This window comes from Anser brachyrhynchus (assembly GCF_964034855.1).
Source record: "Anser brachyrhynchus genome assembly, chromosome: 5".
NCBI classification, from domain to species: Eukaryota; Metazoa; Chordata; class Aves; order Anseriformes; family Anatidae; genus Anser; species Anser brachyrhynchus.
The window spans coordinates 28,093,114-28,106,193 of NC_137699.1; the positions used below are offsets into that span (position 1 = coordinate 28,093,114).

General features: G+C 35.9%; 1 protein-coding gene across 1 annotated transcript in view; it reads left to right on the forward strand.

Annotated features, from left to right (window-relative positions):
* Positions 1-13,080, forward strand: part of PALS1 (protein associated with LIN7 1, MAGUK p55 family member) — a 51,221-nt gene that overhangs the window by 34,280 nt on the left and 3,861 nt on the right. Inside the window, exons 4-13 of the mRNA XM_080595372.1 lie at positions 2,311-2,388; positions 2,736-2,882; positions 3,502-3,663; positions 6,034-6,111; positions 6,998-7,181; positions 8,771-8,842; positions 9,273-9,344; positions 10,026-10,193; positions 10,926-11,128; positions 12,423-12,533. Of these exons, the coding sequence (XP_080451498.1) occupies positions 2,311-2,388; positions 2,736-2,882; positions 3,502-3,663; positions 6,034-6,111; positions 6,998-7,181; positions 8,771-8,842; positions 9,273-9,344; positions 10,026-10,193; positions 10,926-11,128; positions 12,423-12,533 (1,275 nt within the window). The remainder of the gene's footprint in view (positions 1-2,310; positions 2,389-2,735; positions 2,883-3,501; positions 3,664-6,033; positions 6,112-6,997; positions 7,182-8,770; positions 8,843-9,272; positions 9,345-10,025; positions 10,194-10,925; positions 11,129-12,422; positions 12,534-13,080) is intronic.

The following is a 13,080-nucleotide window of genomic DNA, read 5'->3' on the forward strand; positions in this document are numbered from 1 at the left end:
TGCTTCAACGTTGACATTAAATTATTACATAATAAATTTATCTTTCTATTAGAAAAGGGGGGAGGTAAGGAAGGAGGAGCTATTGGAGTATTTGAATAATGTAATTATTCAAAGCAAAAGTTCAGTTGGTTGGGCTAAGTTGCAAGGCATGTCAAAATAAAGACGGATGGGAGATGCTCTTCCTGGCATTTTGTTCATAAAAATCCTGCTTTTTCTGGTTTTGTCTGGAAAACTGCAGTAGGAAGATAACAGGAGGGGCGAGCTAAACATATAAATGCCTTACTGTAATTGTTTGTTTGCCCTTATTTCAAGGACATTTCATCTGTGCATCATGTTGCAACGAGGAAAATGTTACCCTAAATAATGTATATTTTTGGTAGCTCTTACACAAAATATTTTATTTCTTGTACAAATTCACGAAGACTTACAAATTCACTTTTGAGAAATGTCATATTACAGACATATGTAGTACATCTTTTCCTCTGGCATCTGGCCACACATTCAGAATGTTGTCTTGCTTGCAGGACTTAAATTTCTTTCTGAAAGGGTTTTTCTAGTTTTTAAAAACAAACAAAAAAAAAACCTCAAAGATTGGATAAGTAAGGCTTTAAAACTTCTTCTAGCTTTTCGAAGACGAGATGAAAGACCATTGAATGTTAAAGACCTTAAATAAATCTCTGAGAAATTGTCTTGTGTAAAAGAGTCTCTTCTTTCAACAGAGAGGAAAAGTTTCTGATTCCATTAGTGAAATATATGACATCCCAAAATTCAGACTAAGCTTCCTGGCAGCTGCAGAGATATAATTGAGGTCAGGTCTATATGCAGCTGAATTCTTTCTTTTCTCTAGAATTTTGAAGAGACTAGTTGTAGGGTTTTTTTCCAAAAAAAAAAAAAAAGGGGGGGGGGGGGTGGGGGAGGGGCCGCAAAAAAAAAAAGACAAGAAGTCTGACTTCTTGTTTGACTTTTCTAAGTTATACTAGGTTTGTTTACCATAAGGTGTATTCTAGAGATGTCAGAAGGAAAGCTGCTGGAGGCTGTGCCAGGTTTATTGCTAAGCTGAGGAACTTGTTCCAGATGGTGGTGTTTTGTTGGCAATGCGAAGATCTTGCTCCATGGAATGATTCATTTAGTTGCTTTTGCTAGACTTTGAAAGTTATCTTCACTGTTTTCAGTTCCATTATCTGGTAGCATCCACGAGAGTTGTTAGCATTTCTGCAGGTAATTGCTCACAGAACAAAGGCTCTTTAGACATTGTTAGTTCAAAAAAAGTTTAGTTATTTTCACTTTGTAAATTGTGTTTTCTGAATTATATTACTTTTTTTCATTCTTAAGAGTAAAAAGCTCTTGGGGAAAAAAATGTTTTCCACCTCACAGAAAGCTGCTGTTATGATATTTGTAATCTGCTCTTGATGCCTCCAGATTTGTTAGTGCTTCTGGACTGGCGTGTTTTTGATGCAGACTAAAAGCCTGAAGATAATGGCTATGGAAAGTATCTTCTTCAGCCTTGCCTTCAGATACAGGGAATGTCCCTGCGCTTGGCTTTCTCTTGAAGCATACAGGGAGGGATTCCTTGCCAGAAATGATGGCAAGGCCTCTTGAACTGAATGAGAATGCGAACCTTTTTTGGCAACAAAAGCTGCTTGAGCAAAAACAGTCCTTGTGTTAATGTGCATTATGTTATTTCCCTGGCAAAAATCACTCAAGAAACCTGGTTTATTGGGATTTATTGGTATTTTAAGTTTTGACTCTTACGCTTTCTGAGGCAGGGGCTCCGGTAAGTGTTGCAAAACCTGTTTTGGAATAAAACCTGTTTTGGAATCTTCGGTCTTGCTGCTACTCAAAATATTGGGCAGAAATAAACCATCTGCTTTTAAGGAAAAGGAAGTGTAGTCACGTTAGTGAGAAATTAGTCCATTTTAAAAGACCTAGCATATTCACATAGTAGAATTCATGGTGGCTGATTGTACTATTAGGTTCCTTTCTGGAATTTAACTTTTTTTGTGTACGTCTTCTGTGGTAGCTGAGCTCATTGTTAGTTTCTATTGACAAATCTGTGTCATGTACTGGATACCAGCTTACATTTAATAGATAATTACCGAAGCAAGACATGCTGGAGTAGTCCTGTGGTCTCGTCATGTTTTTCTAACGTGTAACAGACTAGGCTTAGTGAGTCAGTGTAACAATTATGTGCACATATTTTACTTGTAGTAAAACAAATAATTGCAACTATTTTTTTTGCTTGAGTTAGAGGAGGGAGGATTGATAAATCACTGGGTAGAGTAAGAGCTTTACTACTTGATTTCTTTTTAGGTACAGAGTGTTTTGAAACCCAGTCACCACAAGGATGGGCAGGAGCTTAATGCTTTGCTGAATGCCCCTCACATGCAGGTAAGACAAAATGGGGCGTCTAATCTGTAGGATGTATTTCCTGATGCTGGTTTGAGCATCAGCACCAATGTCTGGGTTTTTTTTAGGAAGGAGATGCCATAAGTATAGTCACAACGTTGTGTTCGAAATAGTCATTGTAGTGTTTTCCAGATTAAAAGGAACATTTTGCCAAGTGTATAGCAGTAGGCACTACATAGCTGTGTTAAATCTTTCATTACTTTAGTCAGTTTGCGATATTCTGTAATTACAAAGACTTTTCAAATTGTGTAATTTTGATGATTTTTTGCTATTTTGTATACATACAAAATGTGAAATTTTCTCTAACAAATAGTTTTCTTTAACACTAGGCACTTCTACTGGCTCATGATAAGGTTGCAGAACAAGAAATGCAACCAGAGGCTGTGACAGATGAAAAAATTTATGAGAATGTTGGCACATATGGAGGGGAGACGGTTAAAATAGTTCGTATTGAGAAAGCGCGAGATATTCCATTGGTAAGTGTTGGTACTCACTCAATTACATGTAAAGCAGGTAAGCTTTTATGTCCTTCACAAATTGCTATGAAAGTTTGAAAACTGGGATGTGGAAGTTATGTTTAGCTTCTAACTCTCATCATTCACCACCCACCTTAATGAGAAATGGTCACAGATGATAAACTCATGTGCATTTTGTTATAGCGGTAGACATGTTACAATTTAGAGTCTAGACAGCTTCTGTCAACCTGAATTTCGACTTTGACAGAAGTCACTATCCCAGGCTTTGTTTCAGGAGAGCTAATATCCTTGAGCCAGCTATGGAAGGTTGTTTTTGATGCATTTTTTAGGCAAACCTCATCTTCTGTGTTGTATCTTTCAAATAAGTGTTTGGTTTCCCTAGGAAAGCTTTTAAAATGATTATGAATCTTATGCTGTAGAGCAGTTCAGTTCTTTAATCAGTGCCACTTAAAGAAATGAATGTTTTTTTTCTAAACTCAAGCATTGGTTATATGCATCCAAGCTGTTAATTGCATTCTCTTTCAGTCTAAAATGTTCTTCCACTGGCTTGAAATACATACAATAGATGGCTTTGAGTTTCATATTTTTAATAAATACAGAATTTGTTACTACTACACAGGGTGCTACTGTTCGTAATGAAATGGATTCTGTCATCATCAGTCGAATAGTCAAAGGAGGTGCTGCAGAGAAGAGTGGGCTGTTACATGAAGGGGATGAAGTTTTGGAGATTAATGGCATTGAGATTCGTGGAAAAGATGTTAATGAAGTTTTTGATTTACTGGTGAGTTGGACACTTACTGTTTTCTTGTTTTCACTTCTTGAGCAAAAAGTACTCATAAGACTGAAGCCTGTTGGGTCTGCTTGTCATTTGCATTTTCATATTTAATATTAGAGGTATTTTCATTCTGGTGGCTAGTGTTCACATGTAAAAGGCTATTTCAAGCTTTCTTTCTCATGGTATGTGTGATATTACTGACTATGATGGCAGTCAAATGCAAAAATGAATGTGAAAGATGTGAAAAGAGTCAAATGTGAGTCAAGCTGTCATCTTTAGACTTGCTTTTAATGACGTCTAAGAACTTTGCTTACGTATGAAAAGCCATGATTTTTTCCATCTTCATCTCTGGCTTAGTCCACAATTAATATATGTGCCTGCATGACTGTGGTCGTGTCAGGCTGAGATGGAGTTCATCTTCATAGCAGATGTATGGTGTTGTGGGTTTAGACTGTAACACCAATGTTTCAGCTGTTGCTGAATAGTGCTTGCCTACTCTGTCCCCACTCATGAGTATGCTTGGGATGAGCAAGAGGTTGGGAGGAGACACAGTTGGGACAGATGTCCTGAATTGACCAGAATGGTATTTCATACTATGTAATGTCATGCTCAGCAAAAAAAATGGGCAGTGAGTGATTACCTCTGCATCACTTTTTTTAACATTCACTTATTAAACTGTTCTTATCTCAACCCAAGAGGTTTTTCTTGATTTTAGTCTCCTGATTCTCTCCCCAGTGTGCCTTGGGGAGGGGAGGGAGTAAGCAGTTGGCGGAGGGGGGCTCATACTTACTGGCCAGGCTTAACCAACCACAAATTGTTTCACATGGGACTTTCACATGACCAGACTTCTTACTCCTTTCCTCCTGATAAAAACTTTGTCTAGTGGTTTACCAAGATAGGTATTTTTCTGTTTGTTACGCATTTAACATTCATGACAAAGCTATACATCAGTTCAAAAGCTGCAATGCAAAATAGGCAGAAAATCCATCAGAATCTAGTAAATGTAGAAACATTCTCTCTAAGGACCTGCAAGGTAGGATGCTAACAACTGGGAATTATACGTATTTCCTTTTGTCCAATACTGCTCTCATGCTCTTCCGTGTCATCTGCTATTGATCCAGATCCGAGATTGGACAATGTTTTGAATGTGCTTAACAGATAATTCAACTCTGGCAGTTCAGTTCTCTGCAGAGATCTTGTTCTGCACTTGAACAGGTCCTGCAAATGAGAGTTCCAGAATAAAACTTAAAGCCATAAAACGTAAGAGCAATTGGTTAAAAAAATAAAATCTTAGTTTAAGAAACTAATTTTTAAGCTTTATAATTATTTGTTGTCTTTTTTATTTTGTAATGCAAAGTTGAAGTTTCAAAAAGCTTCGTTCCCCAAGTTATACATAACAAGCACAGGAGAAGGAAATTACTTTCCTTCTAATTCTTGCCTCACCCCTTGCAACTAAAATGGTAATGAACTGGTGCATGACTTCAGTAAAGACTATTCATGCTATCGCTGGGAAATTCTGCACATTCCTCAAGCTGTGCATACTGACTAAAAATGGTGGATTTCCCTTTCCTGAAGCCTAATCATGTTATGCTCAGTTATGTTTACTTTATTTAAGCCCTAGGTCTGAATATTTTGTGATATATGTATACACTTTAGTTTTATGAACGTCAATCATTGTGGTTCATGGAATGATGTATAGAAAGTGAGACACATAGACCTCTTCAGGGGTTGGCACTTGCATTTTATCTGGATGTTCATTACTTGTGCAAAATCACTCTGAGAACAACAGTATGCAAACTACTAAGAGTTCTTTAAAGACAGGATGTATTAAATTCTACTTTCTTTGTAGATACTGGCTATATCAATATTAGATACTTTACAGAAGCAGGAGTTGAGTGTGCTAATTAAATTTTTAAAAAGTGTTCTGTATCCTTTGGTAATTTTAACAACATAAAAGCGTAGTGGTAATGTTTAGATTTGAAAATGCTGTTCCATTTAAGCAATCTTAGGATCATCTTCTACATATTTTTTTCCTGACAGCTTAGATAATGTTTTCAAATAGAACAAGAGAATATAATTCTTGGTAATCCATTTCTCTCAAGTCTGAGTGTTACAGGTGTTCCATTTCAAATAAAAATATTTTATGCATGAACTGGAACTCCAGGCTTTTTAAATCTGAATTGGCTTTCTAGTCTGTTGCTTAGTCACTGCATCTTTATCTGTACTGTATTTTTAAAATCAGAGATAAATGATGTGCTTTCAGGAACTGCTGTTTTTTGAATTTTTGAAACATTTCCTAAACTGCTATTTATTAAAATTCTTAAATCTTAAGGCAGATTTTCATACTGTATGTTAAGAATCTATTTTTCATCTCAGGCTGACATGCATGGCACTCTGACCTTCGTATTGATTCCCAGTCAACAGAGCAAGCCACCTCCTGCGAAGGAGACAGTTGTAAGTAGTTTTACGTAAGTTCTTGACCTTGATACATACCCTGTTTTTCCAGTAGTCCTAAGAAAGTTGTTCTGTAGGTCATTTACATTGTAGGAAAAAAAAAACCACAGTTGTTTTAATTGTTTAATCATTACCAGACTAACGCCTGAATTAACTATTGAAAATTGACAGTGATAAGCTGAAGCATACAGTGTATTTTTAACTCTGTTTTTAAAATAGTAAGAAATTATAAAAGTGGCACCACTTATGCTTCTGAAATTCTATTTGGAAGTTCTTAGTTTCTCTCTGTATCAATTGGATACTCTAATTTTGTAATTTTTACTGTAATTTGCAAGTATCTTTTGGGAGAAACAAATAGTATACTGGGAACTTTGCTCAATATCTTTTTCTCTGACATACTTTTCTTAAGATAGCTTCAACAGTTGGAAGAAAGAAGGCATGGGTTTCTATCAAAGCCAAAAAAACCACTTTGGTGGCAAAGTAAAGTATTTTTAAAGTAAAACTTCATCTAAAACACAGAAAATGGTTTTTAATCTCTGTGTTTGTTATTTAAAAACAAGTCGGAATATCTGTGATTCTTTTAGAGTGCAAAGGCCATAAATTGGTAGTTCATTTTTTTTTACCCCTAACGTGGCGAAGAAGTTTTGTAGACTTTAGAATTAACAAGATTTAAGTTCACGCTTTCATCTCTAAACTATCACAGCTGTCTTTTCCATTGCTAACATAGATTCCATTCCAGTATCTCGTATATGCACCAGATAAAATGTCCATTCTAAAGGATTTTGGAGTTTTTATATATCAGGCCTCCACTGCAATCACAGAAAATGGGGATGTAACTTTTCAGAAGTCACAGATTTTTCTTGTTTTTACATTTGATCTTCCACAGATACATGTGAAAGCACATTTTGACTATGATCCTTCTGATGACCCTTACGTCCCCTGCCGAGAGTTAGGCCTGTCTTTTCAAAAAGGAGATATACTCCATGTGATCAGCCAAGAAGATCCAAACTGGTGGCAGGCTTACAGAGATGGAGATGAAGATAACCAACCACTGGCAGGCCTTATTCCTGGTAAATTAAGCTCTAGAAAAGCCTTGACAGGCTGTTCCCATAGCTGTAGGGGACAATATTCTGGTTTTCAAAGACTCATATACCCTAAAATATCCACTTCCTTAAACATCTGTGACTTTGAACTTTTTGCAGCAGAGCCCACTGTTGGTTATGTAATATTTAAAAGATTGACCTTTTAGAAGTATCTCTGTGTATAGATGTTAAACATAGAGTAAAACCACCACTTCCACTGCAGTTCATCTTTCCTTATTCTTTCACCCTGGGGACTCTGTGGATGCAGAGTTCCCTCTGCTGGCTACAGCAGAAAACTTAGACTTCAACCTGCTCATTAACTCTGGAGATGAGAGCAGCTGTTAGGTTTCTCATTATTTCAAGCTTGAAAAATAAATGTTTTCACTTAGCAAAGAGCTTCAGTTACTTGCAACAGTTATGCTTCTTTTCTAACTGCCGGAGGCCTTTGAATAATTGAGGTTTCAGAAATTGAAGTCATCATATTTCAATACAAAAATTATATGTGCTGCTAGTCCATTACAGATGTGCTGATCTGTTAAACAGTGAACAAAAAACTTTTCAAATTCCATTGGATAGCCCTGTTATTTTATGATGTTTTAGTGAGATGACAGGAACACTGATTTTAAATATAGCCTAATGTTTTTCAAGCTGAAATTCAAAAAAAAAAACAACAACTAGTATAAATAGAACACACACAACAACAACAACAAAAATTAGAAAACTATATCATCATAGTGGGGAAATGTAGTCTTTCCTGTTTTTTCAATTCTCAGGCAAAACTATCCAGAATTGTACAAGTGCTCTGCACCTCTTCCTTGATGCATGTGTTTTGGCAGCAATAAATGGGTTTCTCAGCAACTTTAACCTCCATAAGTCTCTGGGAATTCTTTTGAAAGGGTCAATCCTATCTAAAATCCAGAGAAATTTTGGACGCTGTGGGAGGGAAATCAGCTCGTTCCTTAGTTCCCACTCGCTACTAACATAGCATTGTTGCATTCCTGAAGGAAGTGATAGACAAGCTATATGAAAATTCTGAGAAAATACACAAATGCATTTGATGATAATACTAGGTATGTAGCTTGACAGCAAACATGGGCTTTAAAAATAATGCTTATTAAAAAAGCACCTCATGAATGCTACAAAACATGCTCAAAAAAAACCCCTGAAATTTTACTGTAAAAGTCACCTGAAATGGGTAATGCCATCAAGACAACAGACACATTTGCATAAATATGAGGAGAATCACTTCCAAATGCTGTCGGTTTTAAAGGGTGTTTATAATGTACATGTTCCATGCAGATTAATTGTGGTCTTGATTTTGATTCAGCTTGACTTTTTTTCTTTTTAAGATTCATTCTGTTAGGGTAAGATAATTTTACATCTGTGAAAAGCATAATTTCCCCATTGGGTTTCTCTTTTATATGACATACTTCACTAGAAGCGTCAGGGATATAAAAGCTTAGGAAAAAGTAAAATGAGGAAGTCATTAGAAGAATGTATGGAAATATATACACACAGCTATACATGGAAATGTTTTTCAAATGTTAACTGCTTTTATCTTTTTTAAATGCTTTAAGGAAAAAGTTTTCAGCAACAAAGAGAAGCAATGAAGCAAACTATAGAAGAAGACAAGGAGCCAGAAAAATCAGGTTAGACACATGCTTTCCAAGGGGGGGGGGGAAATCTAAGTAATAGAGGTGCTAATTACTATTACCTGGAACCTTGTCAGTGTAGAGTTACAGAAAATTCTCCTTTTTATAATACAGAAGTAGTGATTCTTTGAAATACTTGATGTAAATGAAAGCCTAAATTTAGTGATACAAATCTCATTATTTTATCATAATTATGGGCAATGTAATTAGGTTAACGTGGAAGAATTTGGAATGCCTCTTTTCTTAAATAATTGTATTTACCAAGTCTCAGTTGAAGTCCTTGCTATGCAGCATTTGCTTCATATGCCCTACTGTTGTAATGAATCGAAAAACATTGTGTTTTCAAAACTGCAGATCCGGATAGTGGGTGGGATGGGAAGCTTTTTACTGCATGGGTGTGTGATTGTGATGATTTTATTTTGGTTAGGAAAACTCTGGTGTGCAAAGAAAAACAAAAAGAAACGGAAAAAGGTTTTATACAATGCAAATAAAAATGATGGTAAGTAACCTCTTTTATACAGCGTGCATTTAAAAGCAACTATAGAAGATTCTACAAATAGCCTTGTAAAAAGAATGCTTAAATCCAGGCAGTTAGAAATACTGCCTGATGGTGTTCTGTGTGGTAGCAGTAATATGGTTTGTAATAGCATTTAGTGAAAGATACAAAAGAGGTGGTGGGATTAGTAGAGTCATTTAGTGTCTTTAGAAAAGATGAGATAAAACAGCTTTTTAGGCATGGAAGCACTCATAATCTTACAATGGTGAGCCACTTTATTATGGTTTTGTAATATGTCACTATGTATAGTGAAGTTTAGTAAATGGAAACTTTGTCCAGAGTGAGTTGTGTAGGCTACTTATACTATATTTTTATAAAAGTACTTTGGGATTGGGATGATGATTTTTGTTGTTGGGCATAGTGTTATTCTTGTACCAGAAACTTGTTCCTCAGCAAGAAAGCTGTTTACTTAGTTTATATGACTGCTTATGTCATTAGGAAGTGGAAACACCCTTTCTTTCCCCAGAAGGGGAAAAAGAATGACTTGGTTTACTGGACCAGTCATAATCTTCCGGGTTTTATAGGGGAGCTTCCTGAAATTTTGTACGGCATGACAGGTGCTACATGCAACTAGCAATAAGAGATAATTAAATGCTGTCACTTTTGTTTTGTTTTTCTGTCAAGATTATGATAACGAAGAAATTTTGACCTATGAGGAAATGTCACTGTATCATCAACCAGCAAATAGGAAACGGCCTATTGTTTTGATCGGTCCTCAGAACTGTGGTCAAAATGAATTGCGGCAGAGACTTATGAATAATGAAGTGGACCGCTTTGCCTCTGCAGTTCCCCGTAAGTTTGATGGGCAGATATGATTGCTTATTCTAAACGCTGTCTATAGTCAAATCTTGTGATAAGAATTGTAATTAGGAGTTTGGGGTTTTTGAGTCAGCTCTTGAATAAAGGACAAGTTATGTCATGTGTGGCAAAAAGTGGCTTTGGAAAGTCAATGCAAATCCAATGTCTCAATGTAATGCTTCTATAACACTATGACACATGCATATATTTCAGTTTGGATAAAGTTGGAATGAGTTACGGAAGTTTGACAGATGCGCCAGTTTCTTTTTTAAAGAACTTTTGAACTAGCCATCCTGCTTAATTTTAAATTTAGGTGTCCTCAGTGTCTTTCCAAGCTACTTATATTCTACTGAATTTTTTATCTTTAATGTCTTCTGTACCTGAAATTAGGTTTATAAACAGCTTAACATTATAATGTGTTATAAACAACCAACAGTTCTTTCCATGTCCAGAATGCTGCCACACAGGTGAAATGATGCCTTACATAATTGACTGTTTATTTCCTAGATGAATATAAGAAGACATCTAAATGTATGTTCAGCCTTTGACAGTTTAATCTCTCCAGGGATATTTATTACATAAAATAAAATACCTGTATTTCTTGGATGTTTCAAATGCCTTCTTTGCTTGATAGTAATACTTCTTCTAACAGAAATATTGATTTCTCCCCTTCAGTTCTACAGGTATATAACTGTCTCAGTTTATTTTTTGTTACTTTTGTTGTAGATACCACTCGGAGCAGGCGGGAGACTGAAGTAGCTGGCAGAGATTACCATTTCATTTCCCGACAAGCATTTGAGAATGACATAGCTGCAGGGAAGTTTATTGAATATGGGGAATTTGAAAAGAACCTCTATGGTACCAGCATAGACTCAGTGCGGCAAGTAATCAACTCTGGCAAGATATGCCTTTTAAATCTTCATACCCAGGTATAGCAAAAGCTGTTGTCTGTTGTGCTTTAATTCTAGAAGCTACTATGAAAATCTAAAAGCTATAGTAGGTTTGTGTAGCCTTAGTCTGTTCAAGGTCTATTTCCATGTTTATTCCAAGTTTTTTTCAGTGATGTTTAGTTAACTCTATTTAGTGTGCTGTGTATATTTTCAAACAAGGAACAAGAAGGTTACATTCATAACATCTTCTGTACCTGTGCTGAAGTTAAAAGGGACCTTGGTTTCTAGATATTTCTCACCAAATATCTCAATTGAAAAATTAACTAAGATAAGATTTGTCTCTAACTGTTGCAATTACTCTGGGAGCTCTGAGGTTTTTGAAGACAAAGTTGTTTGTGATTATATTTGGAAACAGCATTTGGGGAATGTGTTTATGCAGTCCTATAGGAGGCAGGGTTAAAGTACATCAAAACAACCAAATTGAACAGCTCTTTAATTATGACCTTTTGATTATAGAGAAAGAAGAGACAAACTATGCATGCAGACCTCAACTTTGAAATTTAGGCAAATGTAGGAGGCAAAGTCACGGAACACAGCTGATCTGCTATGACATACTATATACATGTGGTCTGCTGTTGTTTCAAGTGGTGTAAGAGATTCCCTAGAACTTAAACATGTCAATAAAGTCTGGTAGTACGGATGCTAGAGTAAGCCATCATCAGTTGGGACTGCGATGCTTTGCTAGAATCGCTCATGGGTATCACAAAGCACGTAATAAGTTGAAAATTTTTGATACTTTGAAAATTGACTTGGTCTAATTCTGTGGTTGCAAAATCTATCTCAGAGATAGTAGCTTGTCCCAAGACAGACAGAAGGAAGCTTTTGGAAAACTTAAACTACAGTCAGGTTCTTTTTATTTTCTGTCTCTTGATACACATGTAGCCTGCAAAAGGTATGCTAAGGATGTAGTGTATTTAGTGTCCTGTATTTTAATCTTCAAAACAGGAAAGGATAAACTGAAATTTTCTTGATTGGTATTTAAAGGTTCTTCTCTCAATTAAAAGCTTATACCATTCCCTAGCATTGTAAGGAAACTTGCTTCAATTTAGGTGACTTTTTGCTTTTTCCTACTGAAAGATGTTCCTTCAGTTGAAGTTAGTCTTGAACAAAAGTAAATGTTTGGGTTCCATAAAGTTTTTTTTAAAAAAAAAAAAAGTTGTAATACCAATTTTATAGCCCATGGTGACTAAACTCTGAGTGGTAGTAATAATAGCGTTATGGTCAATTGTGCAGAAATTGGTTAGCTGTTCAATAATTAATCCTTTTTCTGCAGTCATTGAAGACACTACGGAATTCTGACTTGAAGCCATACATAATATTTGTTGCACCACCTTCACAAGAGAGATTACGTGCTTTATTGGCCAAAGAAGGGAAAAACCCAAAGGTAATGCATCTAACACCTCTTCCAAAACCTTTATTTTATTTACAGATCTGGATTGTTTTTGGTAAGCAAATTAATACACTCTTTCTTTGGATTTGGGAGATGGTACTGATGATACATGGGGAGCGGTACAGTTAGAGATCTGTTTGCTGCAGGTCAGTAAGCAGACCGTACTCAGAGGGGCACACGGTGCTTTCCTTAACTGAATGTGAGAGGTATGGGGCAAGAGGATGCATTGCTAGTTCAGTTGTCCTGGGTCACAGTGCAGGTCCCTGCATTTGGGTACAAAAATGTGACTCTTTATTTCAAAACTATAGAAATCCAGGTCTGTCTTCAAGTAAATCTTGGAGGAACTCTAAAGAGCTTTTTTTTTTCCTTTCGGAATTTATCTGGCCTTGGAAAAGTACTTACTTGAAAATGTATTACAAAACTTTTTAGATAAAATAATTTTTACGTTTGATCTTGTAGGCTTACTTTTGAAGTTTTAGAGTTTTCCAAGATCTCAGCTTAACCAGTTCAGGTGATTTTGTTAAATGAGAAGTTAGTTCTG